General features: G+C 36.3%; 1 protein-coding gene across 2 annotated transcripts in view; it reads right to left on the bottom strand.

Moving 5' to 3' along the window:
• Window positions 1-1,151: 1,151 nt before the first annotated feature.
• SLK (STE20 like kinase) overlaps window positions 1,152-23,931 on the bottom strand; it is a 59,386-nt gene continuing 36,606 nt past the window's right edge. Inside the window, exons 12-19 of one of the 2 annotated variants that reach the window (XM_032423120.1) lie at window positions 21,686-21,865; window positions 19,157-19,249; window positions 12,140-12,269; window positions 11,332-11,456; window positions 10,197-10,385; window positions 9,516-9,641; window positions 8,245-8,358; window positions 1,152-4,839 (exon numbers count right to left, since the gene is read on the bottom strand). In XM_032423120.1, the coding sequence (XP_032279011.1) occupies window positions 4,693-4,839; window positions 8,245-8,358; window positions 9,516-9,641; window positions 10,197-10,385; window positions 11,332-11,456; window positions 12,140-12,269; window positions 19,157-19,249; window positions 21,686-21,865 (1,104 nt within the window). In that variant the 3' untranslated portion in view covers window positions 1,152-4,692. The remainder of the gene's footprint in view (window positions 4,840-8,244; window positions 8,359-9,515; window positions 9,642-10,196; window positions 10,386-11,331; window positions 11,457-12,139; window positions 12,270-19,156; window positions 19,250-21,685; window positions 21,866-23,931) is intronic. The other variant, XM_032423119.1, reaches the window with a different exon arrangement.

Here is a 23,931-nt window from a genome sequence, read left to right as displayed (position 1 = left end):
TGTCCTGAGTACCTCACATACGATCCTGGGAAAAAACCTACCATTCAGCGTGCCCTGAACCGCTAGCAGCAACACCCAGGGACGCACCGAACACTGTGTGGTCCGCTGGCCGCCTGTCTCACAGCCTGACCACCACCTGCCGTGGATCATCATGGGGATTCTGAACAAGGAGCTCATAAGGCCTTCAGAATTTCAAACTTTTCACTACGTAATGAAAACTTCTTGGGTAAAATGAATGACTGCATCACACCTTTTAAACTGTTTAACCTAAAAGGTGAATCAAGTAATAGTAGCTTCAGGGGCTCAAGTATTAGATCCCCTTTAATGGCTCTTACCTTTATTAATCAGACCGGATCCGAGTGTTCAGGGGCTCAAGTATTAGATCCCCTTTAATGGCTCTTACCTTTATTAATCAGACTTGATCCGAGTGTTCCTTAGTTACTACATTTACCTTTCCAAGCTATCCGGAGTCTTCAGAGTCCTATGCGCAACTGAATTAGGATAAAAGTCCAAACCTGCTACCTTCTCTGGACAGAATCAGAAAGGGGATGGGCAGACATGAGACATACCCTCAGCTGGATGGCAATGGGTCTGAGCCTGTTTCACTTAAAAAAAAAAAAAAGTCAAGAATGAGCTTGATAGTGTGTGATGCTCCTGGGTTAGAAAAGGATACACTGTGCCTCCCTCCAGCCAAGCTGAACACTCGCCAAATGACGGTGCCTAGTGTCTACTGACTCTTTCATGAACGTATCAATGATGGAAAGAGGTTATCTTTAGCAGAGGTGAGGTCATATGGTTAAGTGAAATGTTTGGTGAGAAAAATAATCCATCCCAAGGGAAGAAAAATTAAATGTCTATTTTTAATATATATTACATATAGAATACATATATGTTATATATATTTAATATATAATTTATTTTAAGCACCACCCAAAGGAGGGGTTTGTATGCTGAAAGACACCGCCCTCCGAGTTACCAGTAAAAACTACATTCTTGTGTGTGGTGATGAGTCAGGTAGGAACACAGGCAAGTCTGGAAGGGTCCGAAGGCCTGGAGGACTGTGAGGGCTAAAAATGAAACCAAAAAATGTTGCAAGATGTTCTCACGAAGGACAACCCAGTATCAAAGATTCTTAATAAAAGACTGCTTCCCAGAGTAGATTAAGAAATAACTTTATTTTTCATTTGTCAATCCCATGATTGAAAAGACATGTTGCTCCCAAATAGACAAGAGGCATAATCAGAAACAAAAGTCTTCCTGAAAATTTAGCTCATGAAGTTATTACACTGCAAAAATCAGCAAAGAATCACCAAAAGCTGCAGCCAACATTTAAAACTGGTGTAACATTCTACTCAAGCTTAGCAGAAATTTTAAAGCCGTATCAAAACCACGTCAGCCACAGACTAGCAACAATGGAGGCATTAACTGTTGTGCCTTCAAGAAAAGCATTTAAAATAGCCCATTTCCTATAAAAGATCATCTCCCCAAAAAGAGTGATTTATTTCATCGGCAGACTCTCAGAACTGGTAAGTAACTCTCCTCTTCCACCCCAGTTCTAGGCTTTCCTTTAATCAACAATATCTAGAACTCATCTTGGACAGAATTTGGCTTCTCAGAAGAGTCTTTGTCATGTAAGCACAGTGTGGAATGGGAGAAAGTGTGTAGTTACCAGGGAACTAACAGAGTACAAAAGACAGTCACTTCTGAACTCGCTGATGCTCAAGAGATCAGAGACCCTCCATTAAAGAGGGTCTCATATGCCTGAGAGCTTTGTGCTTGAGGAAACACTACTTAGAGGTAGCTCTGGTTCTGGTTTATATTTAATTACAATTTGCTGTATCCTGTCACAGGAAAGTTCTAATATTTTCAACAAAGTATAAGCACTCTCAATTTTCTCTTTATCCCCACCCCCCATAGCTTCCCCATTGAAAAGGGTAGGAAAAAGCTTAATTGTGACTCCATAAAGAATAGCAGCTAACTCAGCAATTCACACCCAACTACGACTGACAGGACAAGGAAAGGCAACCTGGTGCGACCAGCTCTGCGAGCTAGGCCTGCAGAAGTGCAGTGCGTGCTGTGTTCACAGCATGCGGGGAGAAGAGGGAGGATGTCGTCGGGGCGCACGTGGAGAATTTCTTTTATGTGTTTCATAGCACATTCTGCCACAGCAACAAAACCACCACATCAGCAATGGATCCGATTGTACTCTTTCAAAGAAGTCTGTGCCCCTCCCCAACTCCCCACCTACACTTCATGCAAGATTAAAAAAAAAAAAGAACAAATGATCACTATTATCTATTTGAATATAGGGCCCAAAAGAAGTGAGCAGGGATGGGTAAAAACAGCATATTCTATAACAAAACACTTTTTGAAAAGATTTGTGTAACTTTAAGCATTAAAATGAATGTTTCACCTCTACACATGTATCATTTTGCAGTCCTGCCCCCACATGAATATGGTCATATTTGAAAGAGAACTCCAGCATGAACACTGAATCCAAAAGGCAGTTTTATGGGTTTTCCAAGATTTGCTAATAAAGTTACCAGAGTATCAACCGTTCTACTCTGAGCCTCTTTTCTTTATTCAATACTCTCATGTCAAGTTGAAAGGAATAAAAAGAATCAAATATTCAGACCAAATTAATTATGTGCCACAAACTAAGACACAGGATTATCCTTTAAAAGATCCTGAAAAAGTGTACACTACCTGAAATAATTTTTTTATAAAAGCCAATGAACTGAAAATTTCAAAGGAGAGATTGGTATGAGAACCTTCTTCCTCTCTCCCTCTGTAAATAAATCATTAAATACATTGGGTAACATTATACTGTCATTTTTATCATAACAATATAAACAATTTCCATCATCATCCTGAATATTACTTTATAAAGATATATACTTTAAAAGGCTTTCAAAACATTTTCAACCCAGCATTTGAGAATAAAGCATTAAAAGAGTTTTGTATACAGTAACACATTCAATGTGATAAGTGTATGAATTTACAACCATATATTTTATATATATATATATATGTATATATATGTATATAAAAAACAAACTTGGCCAGAAGTTAAGGCTACCTACAGAGTTGTCCAAGAAATTATGCTTGTCAAAACAATTACAAAATTAAAATCACATGCATTTTCAAATCATCTAAATCACTGACAAAATAAGGTTCGCATTCAAAATTTTCAAATTAACTGCAAGAAAGTGCTACAGATATTTACATTTTCTTAATATGAATCAGTGTTCCCACAAAATTACACTTAAATTTTTCGCCAGCCTCAAATGTCAAATAACTAAAAACTGAAACGTCTACAGTTTTGTACTTAGTACTCTTAAAAGAGAATAGGTTGAAAATGGCAAACAGCAAGCATCATTTACAAATGGGCCATCTATTCAGCCACCAAAGTACATTGCATAATACTGTATGACCTGACTAGGACTTGGAATTCTGAGTCACAAGAGGGACCAAGAGTGAACATTTCATTAATAATTACATGTATCATCAACCACATGATAAAGGTTTCAGGCTTTTCCCACTCAAATCAAAGTAAATAATTTAAACATGGGACTAAATAAAACCAAAATACAAATGACTTTCAACAACAACAAAGTCATTTCTGACATTGCCTAAATATTTTATTTAAATGCTTTTTTAAAAAGTATTCTGAACAAATGCCTCTTTTAAGATTAATTTCAGAAAATACATTTATAAGTATAACAGAGCCTGCAGGCCTCAGGCAGAGTTTTCAATGAACAAAATGTGCTAGGATGGGAGAGGTCACTTAACCAGATCACGGATTATTTTAGGCAATAAGCTAGGAACCTAAGTCTATACTTCTTTTAATTTGGTGTGTTATATTTCCAATTTCAATATCTAAAAACTACCTTTTTTTAAATCTTTTCAACTTTGTACAACATATATTTTAGGATGAAAATTTCTATCAAATGGTAATAGGAGCAAGATTTAAAACACAATAATGCTTAATGCTAAGGATGTTTGTCCCTGTTGAATCAAAAAAGGAAATCCTACTTTAGACTCAATTGAAATTTAGTGTTTTAGGCACTATTTTAATAAAATTAGCACCCTTATTAGCTCATGACTAAACAGGTTATTAGACAAATTACTCCAATAATGTTTCTTTTTTAAAAGAGTCTGTTGCTATTTAAAGACAAAATAGATTTATTTATTCAATCAATATGGTATTTTGAGCAACTCAGAGCTTTGTCTTGAGAGCTGATTCACCAAAAGGAAATTATTCCAACTCTCTACAGCAGAGTTGCAGCTATAGAATTTAGGCATCACTGAGAAGTTAGGCCAGGTAAAAAGATATTCACTAATATTCAGTGGCCTAACAGCTTTTAAAAAAAAAAAAAACTTCAGACATCATACTAACAGTTTTTCAGGTAACAGTGTCTAAAGAACACAATTTTTAAGATTAACATACAAAATCACCTTAGGGAATTACTGCAAGATGCCACTTTGCCAACATGGCCCAGCATCTGTCTTGGTTCCTTTCCCTTCATCTTTGCTAAACAAACAAACAAAATAAACAAACAAACAAAACACCTAGAAGGTGAGGCAGGTGATTGTCTTCATAAGCTCTCTGATATAGATTGTGGCAGAAGATGAAGAGAACAGAATGACATATTTAAAAAGCCAAACCCAATCACAGAATGTTTCCTATTGTTACGACCCAGTGGAATGCAAGCTAGGAATAGGATAGAACTTGGAAATCCGGCTCTGTGTTGATGGGTTAAGGCATTCAGACTCCCCAGTCATTTTAAAGAACACCTCCTGTTCCTGCAGTTTCCTGGCAAACTCTTCTTCCAGTGTCTTAAAAAGGAAGGGAAAAAAGAAATTATGTGCTAGTATTTCAAACAGAATTTACTCTGACAGCCAAGAATAAAACTATTTGCTCAAAACACTCTCTCTGTATGTTATCCTAAGGAAGACCAGAGTGCTCAACAGTTAGATTAGGCTGTGCACAGCCCTAGATGGAAGCCTTTGGCTCAGCCATACGAATGTATAACTTGGGTCAATGACTTAACTTCTATTACAGAATCATCTCATTCTTCTGTTATAAAATAGGTAGAGTATCACCTACCTCACTGGGTTGCTACGTGAGGATTAAATCATGATGTACTTAACACCTACCAGGCACTCAATAGATGACACCTATTATTAACTACTACCTTTCTCTCCCACATGGCACTTTCCATTTTCTGTTTATTTTCATTTTTGATGTGCATGTCTTTTCTTTCACACTGAACTATAAGCTGTTTGAAGGTAAGCCCTAAACCAGATTCAGCTTTACATCCCCACAATACAGATGGCATATAGTAAGTGCTGGATAAACACTTGTATCAGTGATTTTGCAGACAAGTGATTCAGGGATGCTGCAGAGGCACAAAGTACAGCAGAGGACTGAAAGATACAGGAGTGTTTCTCAGAAGAGGTGAAACATGAGCTCAGTCTTAAAGGAAAGAAAAGAATTTGATAGACAGGATGCAGATGGCATGCCAGACAGAGGGGGCTGAAACAATGCACACAGGCAGGAAACCACAGACGTGGTGTGCGTAATGGTGATTATACCCAATATCAGAATATGACCAGGGAACAAAGTGGCTTGTGGGAGATACTGCTAGAAAGTCTGATTGTGGCCAATGTACGGCACTATGACAGCCACAAAGTCAAACTGAGGCATTTCCACTTTATTCTGATAGAACTAAAGATTTATTAACACCACAATGCCAGTACCAGGGATGTTCTTGAATATAAATACTCTGGTGATGGCAGACAAGCAGGAAGAAAGGAAAAGGAACTTGAGATCAGAAGGCCCATTAGGACATTACTGAACATTTTTAAGCAGTAGAATGATAGTAATGGGAAAGAGAAATATTATAAAAAGAGAGTTAAAATTATTTGTCATCTCACTGAAATGGGATGTGATAGAAATGAAAGACAATTCAGGTTGTTAGACTAGATGTCAATTAGATGGACAGGGATGTCGGGAAGCACACTGATGGTGGGTGGGAACACATGGGGGAACAAAGTGAGATGGGGATGATGGAGAAAGGCTGTGAAGTTCAGTTTTATCTCCACTGAGCTTACAATCTTTAGTCCATATTCAATAGGTATGTATTGATTGTTACAATATGCCAGGAACTATTCTAGAAGCTGACATATACCAGTGAACTGAGAGATAACGCTCCTGCTTTCAAGGAGCATACATTCTTGTGGGAAAAGACAGACAATAAACAACTGTGTCTGGGGCGCCTGGGTGGCTCAGTCGTTAAGTGTCTGCCTTCGGCTCAGGTCATGATCCCAGAGTCCTGGGATCGAGCCCCGCATCGGGCTCCCTGCTCTGCAGGAAGCCTGCTTCTCCCTCTCCCACATCTCCTGCTTGTGTTCCTTCTCTCACTGTGTCTCTCTCTGTCAAATAAATAAATAAAATCTTTAAAAAAAAAAAAAAAAACACAACTGTGTCTGGTGGTGAAGAATGTTATGAAGGAAAACAAAGGTGATGGGATAGGGAATGTCTGAGGTGGGCATGGAAGCTATTATATATATATAATCATCAGAAAAAGGAACCTTTGGTGAGATAATGTTGGAACAGAGGCCCGAATGAAATAAGAAGGAATGGAACATCCAGGTGGGAAATGGGCGCTTAGAGCATGAACCAATAATAACAAAACAAGAAACAGTAAGAGCAATGGTAACTACTCATTGAACCCTGACTACAGCTCAGGTATTAGGAAATGCTATAGACACACATCACTTCTTTTAGGTCTTAACAACCCCAGTTGGGTACCTAGTGTCATCTTTGTTTTACAAATGAGTAAAACTGGGCTTGGGAATGTTAAGTGACAAAATTAATCATGTCAGCACTGAGATCTGAACCCAGATCTGTAGGACTTCAGAATTTGTACTTTATACAACCCCTACTTAATACAAGTGCTGGGACTGTCCTGAAATGTGCAGCAGATGAAGCCATGACTAGGCACAGGATCATCAAGGGTGTAAAGCTGTGAGATGTCTAATGTTTCAGGTGACTGGAAGACAAAGGAAAAGTGATAAAGAGCACAGAGAAGGAAGAGTTAGGTCATAAAAGTCGGATGAGAAGAGAATTTTTTTTTATAGATTTTATTTATTTATTTATTTGAGAGTGAGAGAGAGCACAAGCAGGGAGAGTGGCAGAGGGAGAAGCAGGATCCCCACTGAGGAGAAAGCCCGATGTGGGGCTCAATCCCAGGACCCCAAGATCATGACCCGAGCCGAAGGCAGACACTTAACCGAATGAGCCACCCAGGTGCCCCGAGAAGAGAATTTTAAGAAACAAGATTTCTAATGACAACAGTTAGATAATACCATAGGATCTGGCTGTTAGCAATTCATACTGTCAATGAGTTCAACTGGGGAGTCTGAGGTGAAAGCTAGACTTCAAAGAGCTAAAGAAACCGGGAAAAGGCCCTTCTGTACCTTTTGAATTCCAATCCAATCCAGGAAGGCCAAGAGAAAATAAAGGTTTGAGTTTGAGAGCTAGCAAAGGGAGAGGATCACATAGTTATAGAAAAAAAATGAGTTGAAGTGGTTGACCAATTGGACCAGGCCAGCAGGGAGTCAAAAAGGAAGTACAAAATAGGAAGATGGCTGATAGCTGGATGGGGGGAAGGGAGACTTTCCTATTTTACTATCATATGAGAGCCTTATAATCTGGCTCCTGTCAACTTGTCCAGACTAAGCTGTCCTCCCTTCCTTCCCTCTCGCCCTCCTTAATGCCTACACACAGGCACACTCCCCCAGTGCCCCAATGGCAGGGAGCTACTTGCAATTCCTGTACACATCATTTTCACCCATTCTCTTCTCTGAACTTACATTTCCCATCACACCCTAACCTGCCTGTATGCCTAGCCAGCTGTTACTCATCCTGAAGTCTCACTTGGCTTATAAGGCATCTTCTCTGTAAAGCCTCCCTAATTTCCCAGGCAGACTGAAGCACTCCTCGTCCTTGGCCTCAACACTGTGCTCCTGTCTCCTATCCTTACCTCCCTCACAGCAGTGTTCCTACTGAACTGTAATTGCTTGTCACTACATTCTGAACCTTTGGGGGAGAGGGACTTTGTCTCTTCATCTCTTATTTCCTGTCTCTGACACCGTACACCACATATTAAACAGCCAATAACTGGGTGGACAAATGGATGAACACAAATGTATTTTATCTAAAGCTTTTAAAATTACCTTTTTCCTGGGTCTCAATTTCTCTCTCCATTCCTTTAATTCTTGGCTGTGCTCCTCATCCAACTCCTTCAGTTTCTGAGTCTCATGCTCAACCAATAGGTGGCATTTTTCATTCTGAAAATAAAATTTGGATTAAAAATTTTCAGATCAACTAAGCAATTTTTCACAAATGTAATTATCTTCCAATAATAAAGCATTCATTAAACATCAAACTATTTTTTTTTTGTTTAGATTTTATTTATTTTTTGACAGAGAGAGAGATAGCGAGAGAGAGAACACAAGCAGGGGGAGTGGCAGAGGGAGAAGCAGGCTTCCCACTGAGCAGGGAGCCTGATGCAGGGCTTGATCCCAGGACCCTGGGATCATGACCTGAGCCAAAGGCAGATGCTTAACGACTGAGCCACACAGGCGCCCCTAAACATCAAACTATTACTGAGGTTCAGCCTCTTCCCTGAAAACCAAGGGCTCAAATGAGTTATAGCTTCATTTCTGCAGGTTTAGAAGCTAGATCTCTTACTTACCATATGGAAAGAACTTAAATAGAGTTAGTTTGATCCTGTTTTTCCTTTCTAAGAAGGTTTGCTCATAAAATTGACACTTCAAAGGACACCTTATATGGATTTTACCCACTGGTACTAGAATGTGGGATTAGGAACTATTCTACTCTAGTAAATTAAGCAAATATGTAGAGTATCCATAATGTTTACACTATCCATAGTGTAACGGATAATAATGTTTACACTATTCTGAAATTTTAAACATTTTAGGCTATATAATAGATGGGCTGCATACTCTAGGTAAGGCCCCAAAACAGTCCCCCTAAAGTAACCTTTAAATTTCTTAGGAGAAAAATTCTCATATATTTAGTTTATCACTTTTTTCAAACACCTAGAAGAAAATGAACTATTTCTCCCTAAATAAAATTTTAAATTCAGAATCTGATAACAAAACCATCTACCTCATTTTGAAAACTTTGTTCATTTTCTTCGCAAAAGAGACTAAAAATACTCAATACTGCTTTTGAAAGATTCAACTTCTTAGGCTATAATTTAGCCTCATGTTTATATTAACCATGGTTATATAAAAGCTAAATAAGTGCCTATGATACTAACCTGATCTTTATTTGGATCTATACAGAAAACAAAACCTCTCAATCCCAGCATTTTCATGAGTAAAGTACAGTTTATTTTGGTTAGCTACTGTTCTCTCCAAACCAGCCACTCGTGCTGCCCCGTTGCCACCAGTTCAGTTTTCATGATCCTGTATCTGACCTGCAGCTGATGCAACTCGCGGACGTTGGCTTCACACTGCAACTGAAGATCCCGCATTTGATTTTCGTGTTTCTGATGTTGAGCCATTCTCTCATTTTTCTGCCTCTTTTCTTCTTGAGCAGCAAACTATAAATTAAAAAAAATATGGTTAACAAGCAATGTAATTTCTGCATCTTCCAAAGGAGTAATTAAGGAATTTAACAAGACTTAAAGTACAATAAACTAAAGTTGCAAGTAATAATAATATACTGTGACTTGAGCTGGAATCTACATTATGGCTTTGGTGGGGAGAGAGGGTGCTTCTGATTAAAACCTTGTTCCTCCCATCTGCTTAGTGACCGTAGTTCATTTGTGTGTGGGACCTATGACTATAGAAGCAAAGTGAAGCCCTATGTTTTTCAAAAGCTGTCCAAGTCACCTAATTCCCAGGACTGGTCTTAGGACCAGTCTAGCCCAAAATCTGGTGTAGGGTATGGGGCGGAGGGCTTTGCCCTCTGTGGCCACCAACCTACGAACACTAAGTTGGTATATGCCACATATCTAGCCCCAGCCCATAAAGCCAAAGAGAACATCAACAAGCCCAAGATGGCTTGAAATGTTTACAACACAATTATGTGACATTTCTAAAGGACATTCACATTTTTTAAATCTAAAAAAGAAGAGACTAACTGGCTTATTTACCTGTTTAATTTTGTCACGGTCCTGATCTGGTGTGGCCGTTGAGTTAATTCTCAAGCTTTTCTTAAACATGGCCATTCGAGTCTTGGCTTCACTGCGCTGAATCTTAGGCAGTCTTGCTCTTTCTTGAGTCTGTCTGTTTTTTAATTCCTCAATAAGTCGTTGATTGTAACGCTGCATTTGTTCTGTTTCCTAAGAAAGTATCAAACAGAGTCCAGTGATGTAGATATATTTTATTTTTATTATTTTTTTAAAGATTTTATTTATTTATTTGAGAGAGAAAGAATGAGAAACAGAGAGCATGAGAGGGAGGAGGGTCAGAGGGAGAAGCAGACTGCCTGCTGAGCAGGGAGCCCGACGTGGACTTGATCCCGGAACTCTGGGATCATGACTTGAGCTGAAGGCAGTCGCTTAACCAACTGAGCCACCCAGGCGCCCGAGGGAGATATAATTTAATACTCAGTACTCACATGTATGCTCAAACATGTCATTTTGTTGTTGTTTCTCAAAATTGCTCTTTCCCTTGTTGCATTATCAACCAGCAAACTTTTACTCAAAATATAATTTATAATAAAAATATAGCTTTTAGTAATAAGAATCTTTTTTTTTTTTAAGATTTATCTATTTATATTAGAGAAAGAGAGCACAAGTGGGAGGGGCAGAGGGAGAGGGAGAAAGAATCTCAAGCAGACTCCACGCTGAGTGCAGGAGTCCGACATGGGGCTTGATCCCACAACACCGAGATCACCATCCACAGACCTGAGATCACGATCGGTCACCCAACCAACTGTGCCACCCAGGTGCCCATAATGAGTCTTATATTAAAATTCTTTTACTAAGTCAGGGAGTCCACATTTTTAAGATATTTGAACCATAAATGGAGCCACAATAGCTACCTTTGAGAGACAGGATGAAAATTATAATGTAGAAGAGAACTTAAAGCACTGTACTAGTCACCTTCCATGAAATTCATAAAGAAGTTTGCAGTCACGATAAGACACAATTAATTACTCCAAACTTCACCAAATAAATTTTAGGATTAAAAATATATATAGAGAGAATTCATTCTCTAAGAAATAGTTTCAGAAATAACTCTATAAACTTGAACAAAAAGTAAACCAATTTTCCTTTCATTAACCTTCTCATGACGCTTAAGTAGCTGATGTCTTTGCATGAAATACTGATCTTTAAGTTGCTGTTTGAGCAGCTGGTGTTTTTCTTGTAAGTGTCGTTCTTCAAGCTCCCAAATTGCAGCTTCTCGAGCTAGAAGAAGAAAGCAATTTTCAAAACGTCACTTTGTTCTTTTTACACATGTACTTTGGTCTTCATTTTAATATTTACATTAAAAGTGTTCTATATACACTAACTTATACACACAATGACATTCTGAACTATAAATGAAATACTACCAGTGCACAGGTAATACTCATCACCACTTACCATTCTGTTCTAATGTCCTATAAACAGAGAGTGTCCCACCCCCAACACCAAAATTCCTTTTAATCATCTTAATGATAAAGAAAAAAATCTTAGCTTTTTATTAAGGGAAATAAGTGTTTAAAATCCCATTCCATTGTGTAGCCATTAAGTATACCAACAATTATAAGGCATAATGAGTATACCAAACTATTCAGGTAAAGTTCTAGCACCATCTGAACAAAAAGATGTTTTAAGAATTATATGTTTTTTGTTTACTTCTCCTGTCGTAAAGGCATTCGATGTCTTACAGTATTTATAAAGAATTTTAAAATTTTTAGTTCTTAAAATTTAACATAGTTTTTCCTCTTATTAACCTCAACTTTATCTTTCTACCACTCTAGCAAAGGAGAGCATTCAAATAATTTCCAATTATTTGATATTATGGGTATTAGATATATCCATATATCTCAGCAATGTTCTTCAGGTACCATTTTATATACACACATATGCTGCGTAATTTCATATACCTCTCATGAGTTGCTGTTTGTTATTCAGGCACTCTCTTTCAATATTGGCTAGCTCTGCCTTCTGCTGTTGGATGATCTTTTTCAGAGAGCCATCTAATTCTTGTTGTTGCTTCTGAACAAATTCCTGTTCCTATTAGACACAGTTAACCATCAGTTAATAAGCATCTACTGAGTGAAACATCCATTTATCTATATGACTATATTAGTGGTTAACAAGATTTCTAAGCCAAGTTTCTAAAAAAAAATCACCAATTATATAGCATATATAATATAAATGTATTAGTAACTCAAGCCCAGAAAAAAAGTACGAGAATACAATAAACTCACTATTAAAAATAACACACAGAGGTAACCCTCTCAGGTCCCCTCCCTCTTCAGGAGCTCTGTACTATCACTCAATAAACCTTACTAAGCTCTCAATAAACTTTGCTGCCCACCAAAGGAAAAAAAAATACACACAAAAGACTACAATTCACTCATAATTAAAATGCCTTATTACATGAACAGCTTTAGGAAAATAACAAATTTAGAGCTTCAAAAACTGACAATTCATTACACTATGGTGTGGATAAAACAAGAATAAACAAGAAATGCCTTTTAGGAAAAAGAGAATAAAGAGCAAATAAGTAAAACACATATCAGAATTTTAAATATCTCTATTTTTCCAAGAAATAAAGAGTTAGGAAGAAATACCATGGCTACACTAACAGAGAAAGATAGTTTCTGTATCTAGTATTTGCCTAAAAATAACAATAGTTTGTAGACAATGAGAAATAGTACATTGCTAGAGAAATGTGAACTAAGAAGAGTAAAGTGAGTTACGTTTTATAAATATATATATAAAATTCCTTATAATCAGAGAATTCTACCAACATGTTTGGGATTCACTCGTTCATTCAACAAATATTTATTGAATACATACTATTTGCCCAAGTGCCAAATTTATGCTTAAAAAAAAAAATCCTTCAATAACTGTGTAAGAAAAGGAAATGTTAAAGTGACTTATGGTCTTTGTGCTAGATCACACATTTACAGAAGGAAGAAATACTATCCAAATTGAAGAAATATGTTGAAATAATATGGAAAAATAAGTTTTGCCAGTAAACATTTGGCTCTCCATCCCTCTTGGCAGTTACAGCAGTCTGTGATTAGCAAAACGGATATTCTGATCAATTTGAGTGTGGATTTAGAGATTTAGGATTGAAGCAGCACTCCACCTATAATCCCTCCTCTTGCACATCCTAGAGAAGATGAAAGCCCAAGATCCATTTGGATCTATTCTTTATGCCTTGGGCAGAGTCTGACAGGATCTGGATCACTGCCAGCCTGGTTTTCAATACATGAAGAGTGAGTCTAGCTGTGTTCCTCAAGGTGCTTGCCTTACTACTATGTCCCTGGAGGGGAGAATCAGGTTTTATCATTCGTGATGTCCTGTTAAAGTAATCTGGAGCTATAAATACTGCTGTCTCATCTGTGTCAAAGTTTGTACTTTAGCATAAATACAAATATACACTAGTAGAAAGACTAATGAATTGCCTCTATAAAATACAACTGTGAATTGACTACAGTCACCTACATTATCACAGAAAAAAAAAAAACCCACAATGAATATTTAATTTCAACTATTTAGAATAAGGCCTTTTGAGTTTTAAAGAGATGCAAAATCTCCATGCCTATCTTGTAAGCAACTATAACAAAGAAAGTTGCTTAAGCTTTATATTTTCCTACAGTAAATATCACCTATAATAAAAATTACATTGTTTCTCTAATTTCATTGTAAAATTTCTATATGCAAACTTGTATAATAAACTTAATATAATCTGCAGCTATATCAAAGGGTTTTCTTTTGTTCAACATTTGTACCATTAATTTGCATAAAGGACTTTTAAAAAATATCTGTGTAGACAGAAACAATGGGCCCAATATTTAATTACTCTAAATATAAATATTACATTTAGACTCAAATCAAATGCAAAAGTGTAAGATGGGGGTGAATAAATATTTATGTGAAAATTTAAAAGGGTAAATATAAGCCAGTGCCACTAAAAAAGTGAATGCAATTTCCTGTCAATTCAATTCTTGGTTATATTAATATATGTATGTCTAGATTAAGCAAGATAAGAGCTGGGTTCAAAGAAAACCTTTACTAAGTACTTAGTAAATGTTGGATACTGTACTAGTTATGAGGTTACTAAAATTAAAAAAAGACAGTATTGCCTTTAAGGAGCTTCTAGTAGTTCCAAATTGGTTTTATCTGTCCATATAGAGAGCAGTGGGCCCCTTCCCTTAGTATCACATTTTCAAAAGTTCAAAAGTAAACCATAGAAAACCAAAAGCTGGAATACAGGGTCTAGAAACCATGCCACACAATGAGCAACGGAAAGAACTACAGAAGTATGCAGCAGCTAATACATAAGGGGAAAAGAAGAGCTGAGACTATTATATAGGAGGAGGCAGAATTAGCATGTGCTGGTCCAGAAAGTAAAATAAGGATTAATAGGTAAGAGTCAAGGTAGGCTTCTGTATGCAAGTGCTTCCAACAGTGAGAGTTAGCAAAGACAGCAGTTGTCTTACAGAGTCACAGACTTAAATAATTAAGCAGAGTCTGGATAATTACGTAGTCAAAAATACTGTGCAAATAATTTTTTCTTTCTCTTTCTTTCCTTCCTTCCTTCACTTATTCATTTATTTAAGTAATCTCTACACCCAACGTGGGCTCAAATTCACAACCCCAAGATCAAGAGTTGCACACTCTTCCAACTGAGCCAGCCAGGCACCTCAAATAATTTTCTTTATTAAAGCTAAAATTTACCTGAAAGGTCCAGATCCCTCACATACTAATTCATATATTTTATTACCTCAAAAGAAATGAAATTTTAATTATTATTGAGCTTTCATTAAATTTCCTAAATTTCATTAAGTTTCCTAACAAAAGCCAAGTACAATATATTCACGTTGGAATTTTTCATTAGAAATTACTTTTAGGATCTAAAAGGAAAGTGATCTTACATTCCAAAAAGATTGAACAAATCACATTTACCCTAAAAAAAAAAAAGATGTAGTTGATCACTAAAAGTAACAAATAATTTTAAATGAACACATAAACTGTAAAATGAGCACCCTTTCAAAGTACAAGTTTAAATGCTGGTAAGAAATTTTATCATATTAATCAGATAACTATAAACATTAAAAATACAACTTTGGGTTCTAGAAAACTATAGGAAAGGTTTATGATATACTGGGCTATTTGTACAAAATTTGATTCTAACTCAAAAGGAAAAGCTAAAAATGGTAATGATCAGAAAAGTGATCGTAATTCATAATTTCTCCCTCTCATTAAAAAAATTAATGTTTTGCCTACTCTTTAGAAAACTATAGAGCCCAGCAGCTGCCAATAATAAAAAAGAAAAGTAAGTCTAATTTCAGGAGAGGGGAAGGGAGGGGTTGAAATCAAGCTGTATTCTATCTACTCCAGTTGTGTATATCAAACATCACAAACAAAAATTACAGTTAAATAAGCTAGTCACTTCCCTATAGAAACTGTGAGAAAGAATACAGCCTGGAATTCCAGACTTAATTTAAAACTACAGCAAGGAGAAGAGCAACTCACTATTCATTATGGACAATTTGAATAGTGAAAACTAGAGTTAAATGGAACTACAATCACTACTTTTAATATGGCTTTTCTGACCATATCCATAATTAAAACATATATGTAAACATAAATGCAATCAAAATGTCACTTCACACAAAGATAAAAATCTAATCACAGCATTCAATTTCTCACATGTGCAAAGCTTATAAAATACTACTGGGAAGGTATTTCTCGAAAAAGATGAAAATCTCAAAATTTGTGGTGAAGGTAGACAGAAAAAAGAACACTATTATAAATATTCTAATTCCAGCTCTACCATTAATGTCTTTTTTGACTTTAAGTAGACCACTTAGTCTTCTGTGCCTTGATTTCCTTGCCGGTAAAATGGACACACTCCATCCCTGTATTAGGGTGGTGGCAGTGTGAATCAAATGTGAAAACTCTTTGAAGAATACTATACTATAAAAAGTTCGTTTCAGGTTATTACTATATTGTCATTACTGACATTATCATCTATCAATCTTCTAGATTTTAACAAATGAAGCGAACAATGAAAAGGCACATGTGAGCTGAAGAAAAAACAGATAAAACAAGAGAAGGCAAGGCATCCTCCCACAGACACGTGGGACTTACGTCCTGCAACTGGGCCTTGAAGACTGCACAAGATGACAACTGAAAAGACTGAATCATGACCTGAGCAATACCCTGTGGATTAGAATACAATGCACCGCCCAGGTGAGAATATAGCTGATGACTTTTTGTAAATGGAAAGAATAATTATACAAATGTTGAGTTTCAGGAGGTGTAGAACAAGTCACTTAACAGAGAGGTCTCTTTCTCATCTGTAAAAGGAAGGTTTTGAACTAGATCAGTGGTTTCTGAACTCTAGTTTGTATTGTTGTTTTTTAAACCAGTCAAATCCTCTTTTAAAAAATGTACCATAAAATTTATGAAACAGATGAAACGTCGTGCTGCGTGACATGAAGCAGAAGCAGGGCCCTAAAGCCCTACAGTTCTCTCTTTCTGAAGGATTCTCGAGGTGCTTCTTCCAAACTCAAGAGCTCCTGGGAGTACAGCTTAAAAACCACTGAACTAGTTGATCAAATACATTCTGGCCCCATGACTATATAACTATTATTCACAAATTCTCAAAAAGTTTAAAATAGACTCTGCAAAGTTACTGTTTTAGCACCTTCACGAAAAGCAGTAGCAAAAGAGAAATACTTTTTAATTTGTTAGATTATACTAAATTCTTCATTAAATTTACAAAAAGAAATTTACTATTGCTTTCAGCTTTAGTTGAAAATATAGGCTAGTCCCCAAAATTTTACGAAAAATCACCAGCAAAGGTTTTTTTTTTTTGAAGATTTTATTTATTTTTTGAAACAGAGAGAGAGAGACACAGCAAGAGAGGGAACACAAGCAGGGGGAGTGGGAGAGGGAGAAGCAGGCCTCCCGCCGAGCAGGGAGCCCGACATGGGGCTCGATCCCAGGACCCGGGGATCATGACCTGAGCCAAAGGCAGACGCTTAACCGACTGAGCCACCCAGGTGCCCCACCAACAAAGTTTTATTAAAGCATAGGATCACCTAACTCCTTCAACACTAAATTCTCAATTTCAACTCTAGCATCTGAAACATTACCTTTTGGAATTTAAAAAGTCTGTATTTCTATAGGAGGAAAACTTATTATTGTTCTTGTTTGAAATCCAAGTTATCCAAAATTAGATGTGTGGCAAGTAAGGACTTCCTCTTCAATTACTCACAACATGACCAACAACCACTGGACTAAGCTGACAGGAGTTTAGATTAAACACAGAAATAACAGTTCAGACATGAGAGGCAGTACAGTGTGGTGGTTCACATGTGCTCTCATTTCCTCCCCTGAAGAACAGAGGTAGTAAGAGTAACCACCCTCATATGTTGTGAAGTTAAATGAGTTCATGCAGGTGAAGTACTCAGAATAGTGCTGGACACATGGTAAATGCTGTGTTTGCTATTATCACTTTATTTATTTTTTTAAAAGATTTTATTTATTTGAGAGAGAGAGAGAGCAGGCTTTTCCCTCTCCGGGAGAGGGAAAAGCAGGCTTCCCCCTGAGTAGAGAACCCAACACAGGGCTCTATCCCAGGACCCTGGAAACATGACCTGAGCCGAAGGCAGACACTTAACCATGTGAGCCACCCAGGCACCCCTTACTTTAACTAGTAATCCCCACACTAGGCCAAGACAAAATTTTTCACTGGCTCAAACCAAAAAAAAAAAAAAAAAAAAGTACTCAATTTATTAAAATAAGCTAGTTTTGTTAAAATTTTAAATTCCAAAATATTTTCTTTATTTTTCATGGTGTTAAAATATTCTCTCCTTTAAAATGATGGTGACAAGTAAACAGCACTTTAAAATATCCTTCTGAAAATAAAATATCCTCTGGACAAAAAGAAAAAATTTTTTAAATGTTATTCCATTTGTCATGGTCCCCAGTGGTTTTTGTTTCTTCTATCTTTTTTCACAGGTCCGTAAAAGTTTGGGAACCACTTTTTAATCACATAAAACCACATTAAAATGATAATGGAAAACAGTCATTAACATATAATCCATATCTCTTCTTCCTTTGACATATGTAACTACAAATTGAGCTCACTTCTCTCTTTGCTTCCAAACTGAGTGCAAACTTAATTAAAAGAAAAATGATTCCTAGTATAAATGACCTTGTAGAGTCATATGAGATAATTCTAGAAAAATCTGCTTAAAATACTATCTTGTCTAGTTTTATAAAGAATTCACCCATCTTAATAGGCCCAGCCTTATCATAACCTAGAATCAAGATTATACAGGCAGTATTTTTTAACTGCTGGATTCTGAATCAAAAAGAAAAAACAACATACTTAATATTCAAAATCTGGTTTTAAGGTACTTATGTTGTTGAGTTAATAGTAATAAACATTAGATGTCCATTTAACATTACCATTTACCACTGTTCTTTTAACTTCCAACTATATAAAAATAATGGTCTTTTAAATAGGCATTCTTGTCATATGCACAAAGCCTATACACTCATCCTCTGTATTTTGTCATAAAGTCTTCTATCAAACACTGACATCTTCTACCAAACACTGACTACTTAAAAATATAAGCTTCCATATGATTATAATAAGAATACAGTGGATTACACATTAACATACTTGTTCATTTCATCTGGAGTCAGCTTTCCAAACATTCCACTTAATTTCATATTAGCAACTTAAATGTCACCATTAGTGTGATTTTAGTTTTATATAAAGAATGCCCTGGGAACCTTTGTATGAGCAGAAGTCAACATCATATAGTAAGTACAGCAGGAGTTTGCCCTTTCAACCATGGTTTACTGAGCTGCGAGAATAATGCTGCTTTCTGTTTTTAGTAGCATTAAGCTGCTGCTGTTACCTGAGCATGCTGGCTTTGTGCAAGCTCCTCTTTCCTGCGTTTCATGAGCTCTTTTCTCAGCTCTTTGGGTGCTTTCTCCACTTCATTTATAACCTACAGTGTATAAGCATGCAGGAGGTGGGGAAATAATACTTTCTCCACAGCAAGCATTTATGTGAGCAGACACACTACAAGTCAAAGATTAGAGCTGTTAAAAAGTTCCTTTCAACATGCAATAGCATAGGTGTTAGTTCGGTGAAAAAGAATGAAAGGATAGAACATGCTTAATCTCAGTGCAGAAAGGGACATCACACCATATAAAGGTTAATCAGATGCTTAATTATCCCTACATATTATTCTCTCTTAAAGATCCAAAACAATCAGTAAAGGATTACTAGCAGCACTGATTATGAACTAAAGATGATAAATTCAACTGACCTTCTTGAAAGATCATAAAACTATAAACATATCTATTGACATTGTTTGAAATGTTGAAAATAAGGAAAGTTAATGCCATTTATAAAAGTGCAAAATTTCATAATTGGCTTGATAAGACCAAAGAAATAACTCTACATTCATTTAATGACACCAAAAAAAAAACAAAAAAAAAAACAAAAGGAGAAATAAATGGATACTATGTTTTCTTTTCTCATAAAACACACCATTTTATACATGGTGTGATAAAAATGAACACATTTGATGATTTTGTGTTGGATCAGAATAACACTCTCCTTTGCTGACAATTTAAGCCAAACTTAATTGTCAATGTCAGTATCATAAGCACTCACAAAGTAACAGTTCAGTATGCTAGGATTTATTACACCAGATAAAGTATATAAGATGAAGTATAATTTAAAGCTCCTTCTTTTAATCATTTCAAAATCCTAGATATGTATTCCACCTAAGCAGATCTATAGTCCAACTATGAAAAACAATCATGTGTTTACAAGTAGAAGCACCAAAAGCAATCAGATTCCAAATCACCGCATGCTACTGATGGTCTGTGAAAGAGACTAATTTTGATTGAAGAGAGTGTATTTAAAATTCCCCATCAGTAATCCCTCATGAAACCAAATCACCATTAAAAGGAAGAGATTCCCCAAATGCAAGAAATTTAGCGATAAAGAAGAAAATACATTAATAGAATTATTTAAAATACGCATATCACGACTCAAACATGTTCACCAGCTAAAAATCTCCAAACCCAAAACAGTAAAAATAACTACAGACTTTTATATATTTAGGATTAAATCATATATTTACCTATAAATTTTTAAAAATTTAATCTGATATTAAAAAATAATCTCTCAGTAAAAACTATCCATAGTTTCAAGAAAACTGACATGGAGCCTCACTAAAGTCATACATCATGGTGCAACCCTACATAAAATATTAAACAGTAAGCAACCCTACATAAAATATTAAACAGTAAGAAAACTAATTTTTAGAAATGGTAGCTACATCAAATAAAGTTATATACCATTTCATTATTTACCTAAAAAAATTATAGAATGCATTGTATTTATTAATGTTAGATCCTATGCTTTTAAAGTAGATCCTCAAGTTCAGCAATATCATTTCAGTTTTAAGCATAATTAAAGGTTAAAGCCAACACGAACCAGGGTATTTTAGATGTACAACAAAAGTGAAAATGCATTTGCAGGTTTGGTTGAGATTTTTATTCCAATTCTAGTAGAACTAATCATACTTATTGTCCCTGGGGTCTTTTGTATCATGAAAAGGTAAATTCTTCCCCCACACCTTTAGTGTATTAGTATAAATCATAAAATCATATTTGCTAATATGTATAAAACTTTTATTTTAATTTGGGGGAGAAAAAGACATTAATACAATATACCAATCCTCTTTCTGAATCAATGACAATCTTTCACAGTAAATAACCGCACAGATTCTATAACAAAATGGAACAGTTTCAGGAAAAATTTAAAAATTCATTGTAAAGAAACCACTTTACACAGATATTTTCCACATGTGATTCCTTAAGTATCTCTCAATTTGATGAATTTACAGATATAATTTCAAATTTCAGGGTACTCAGCTTTTGTTTTGGCACAATGTTCAAGAAAGGCAATCAAGCTAACCAAGAAAAAAAATTTTAAGTATGAATTAAATATTACAAATAAATAATAAGATGAATTATTGTTGCCACCTGCAAACACAACATAGTAAGTTTTCTTCAAAGAAGTAATTTCTACAGAGGCCTTAACTATTGCATTAATAAAGGAAAAATGGTAGACTGGAAGGAAAATGAATTAGACTTAATTTGAAGACTTGGTTCAAGGTTTAGCTGGACATTTAATGGTAGTTTGTGAACTTGAACAGACCATTAAAAACCTCTTCTATTCCAGTCTTCTTGACAGTAAAATGGGATAACACCTGACCTTACTACTACCCTACATAACTGCTGGGAAGACCGAAATAAAGAATAAATGAGCACTATTTAACTCTCAAGTATTATTCCTAATTCTGTAGTTTTAAGTGTACATTAAAAAAACAGCTGTCGTAATTAAAAGCAGTAGTTACACTTACCTCCTTCTTTCGATTCTTTAACATATTCTGGAATTTGGACAACTCTTTCTCTTGTTCTCCTTTAATGCGTTTGGCTTCATCTCGTAAGCGATTTGTGTGTTCTTGTTCTAGACGTTCAATAGTCTGTTTCTGCTGTTTTTCTAGATTCTCAATTTCTTGATCATATTGTCGCTTTTTGCTCTGTAAAACAATGTTGCTCAATATCATTTAACTTTTCTATCATTCATATTAACTCATTATAATGATGATGTTTACTAAGAGTACATAACTAGCATTTAAATTTAGTGATGTGACACACAACATTTGCAATACTGAAAAAGTTGAATGCACTAAAATACATTATGGAATTTTTTTAAAAGGTGAGCATTTTGGGGTGCCTGGGTGGCTCAGTCAGTTAAGCATCTGCCTTCAGCTCAGATCATGATTCCAGGGTCCTGGGATTAAGCCATGCAACAGGGTCCCTGCTCAGCAGGGAGTCTGCTTCTCCCTCTCCCTCTGCCCCTTCCCCCACTCATGCATTCTCTCTTGCTCTCGCTCTCTCAAATAAATAAAATCTTTAAAAAATGAGCATTTCATTTTTTTCTAACACAGAAAATACTTTTCTATTATACAAGTAGAATGTTCAAAATTTTTAAACCATCGAGACAATATCCAGTTGCTATGAAGTACTAAAGTTAGAAAAATTTCAATATTTATCCAATAAATGTTTGATAAATCAAAGGTCTTATCCAAAGCCTATTTTAATAATGTACCATTATTTATCATATTCAGATTTACTCGTCCTCATTAAGATTCTTCTTTTTTATTTTTTTTTTATTTTTTAAAGATTTTATTTATTTATTTGACAGAGAGAGACATAGCGAGAGAGGGAACACAAGCAGGGGGAGTAGGAGAGGGAGAAGCAGGCTTCCCCGCGGTGCAGGGAGCCCGATGTGGGGCTCGATCCCAGGACCCTGGGATCACGACCTGAGCCGAAGGCAGACGCTTAACGACTGAGCCACCCAGGCGCCCCGATTCTTCTTTTTTAAAGATTTTATTTATTTGCAAGAGAGAGAGACAGAGAGACAGAGTGAGCAAGAGCACAAGCGGGGGAGGCAGACAGAGAGGGAGAAGCAGACTCCCCACTGAGCAGGGAGCCCAACACAGGGCTCAATCCCAAGACCCTGAGATCATGACCTGAACTGAAGGCAGACACTTAACCAATGGAGCTACCCAGGTGCCCTACCCCCTCACATTAAGATTCTTAAACATCCTATTTCACTGAGACAAATCTTTTGAAATTATAAATCTGCTCTTTCAACAAAAGATTCCTACTTATTTAATACTTGAGTATTATATAATTTTGGATATAGGTAAAGCTAAATATTTATAAAGGTATTTTATTTTATTTATTTTTTTTTTTTTAAAGATTTTATTTATTTATTTGAGAGAGAGAGAATGAGAGACAGAGAGCATGAGAGGGAGGAGGGGCAGAGGGAGAAGCAGACTCCCTGACGAGCAGGGAGCCCGATGTGGGACTCGATCCCGGGACTCCAGGATCATGACCTGAGCCGAAGGCAGTCGCTTAACCAACTGAGCCACCCAGGCGCCCCTATAAAGGTATTTTAAAAACATAAGTAAAGGGGCACCTGGAAGGCTCAGTTTAATCATCCGATTCTTGATTTTGGCACAGGTCACAATCTCAGGGTTGTGAGATCAAGCTCCACATCGGGCTCTGTGCTAGGCATGAAGCCTGCTTAAGATTCTCTCTCCCTCTCCCCCTACCCCTCCCTTCAGCTCTAAAAACTAAAAATAAAAAATAAAAAAATAAAAAGCAAAACATTTCAGAAAATATTTGGGGGGAAAAGAGATGCAATTTTTATAAGGTTCCTGAAAATAGAATGTTGAGTACTATAAAAACAGTCAATGAGAACAAAAGTTCAGTATTTTCTTAAGAATTCTCAGTTATGGGGGTGCCTGGGTGGTTCAGTCGTTAAGCGTCTGCCTTTGGCTCAGGTCATGATCCTGGGGTCCTGGGATCGATCCCCACATGGGGCTCCCTGCTCCACGGGAAGCCTGCTTCTCCCTCTCCCACTCCCCCTGCTGGTGTTCCCTCTCTCGCAGTGTCTCTCTTCGTCAAATAAATAAATAAAATCTTCAAAAAAAAAAAAAAAAGGAATTCTCAGTTATGATCCAACAAATGTAATCAACAATGCCACACTTCACAGAAAACAATCCTTACTACTTACAATTTTTTTTTTTTTTTT

Source organism: Phoca vitulina, unplaced genomic scaffold (genome assembly GCF_004348235.1).
Source record: "Phoca vitulina isolate PV1807 unplaced genomic scaffold, GSC_HSeal_1.0 scaffold28, whole genome shotgun sequence".
NCBI lineage: Eukaryota > Metazoa > Chordata > Mammalia > Carnivora > Phocidae > Phoca > Phoca vitulina.
The sequence above is the reverse complement of the archived record's forward strand: the minus strand, read 5'-3'. Positions and strand labels throughout refer to the sequence as shown.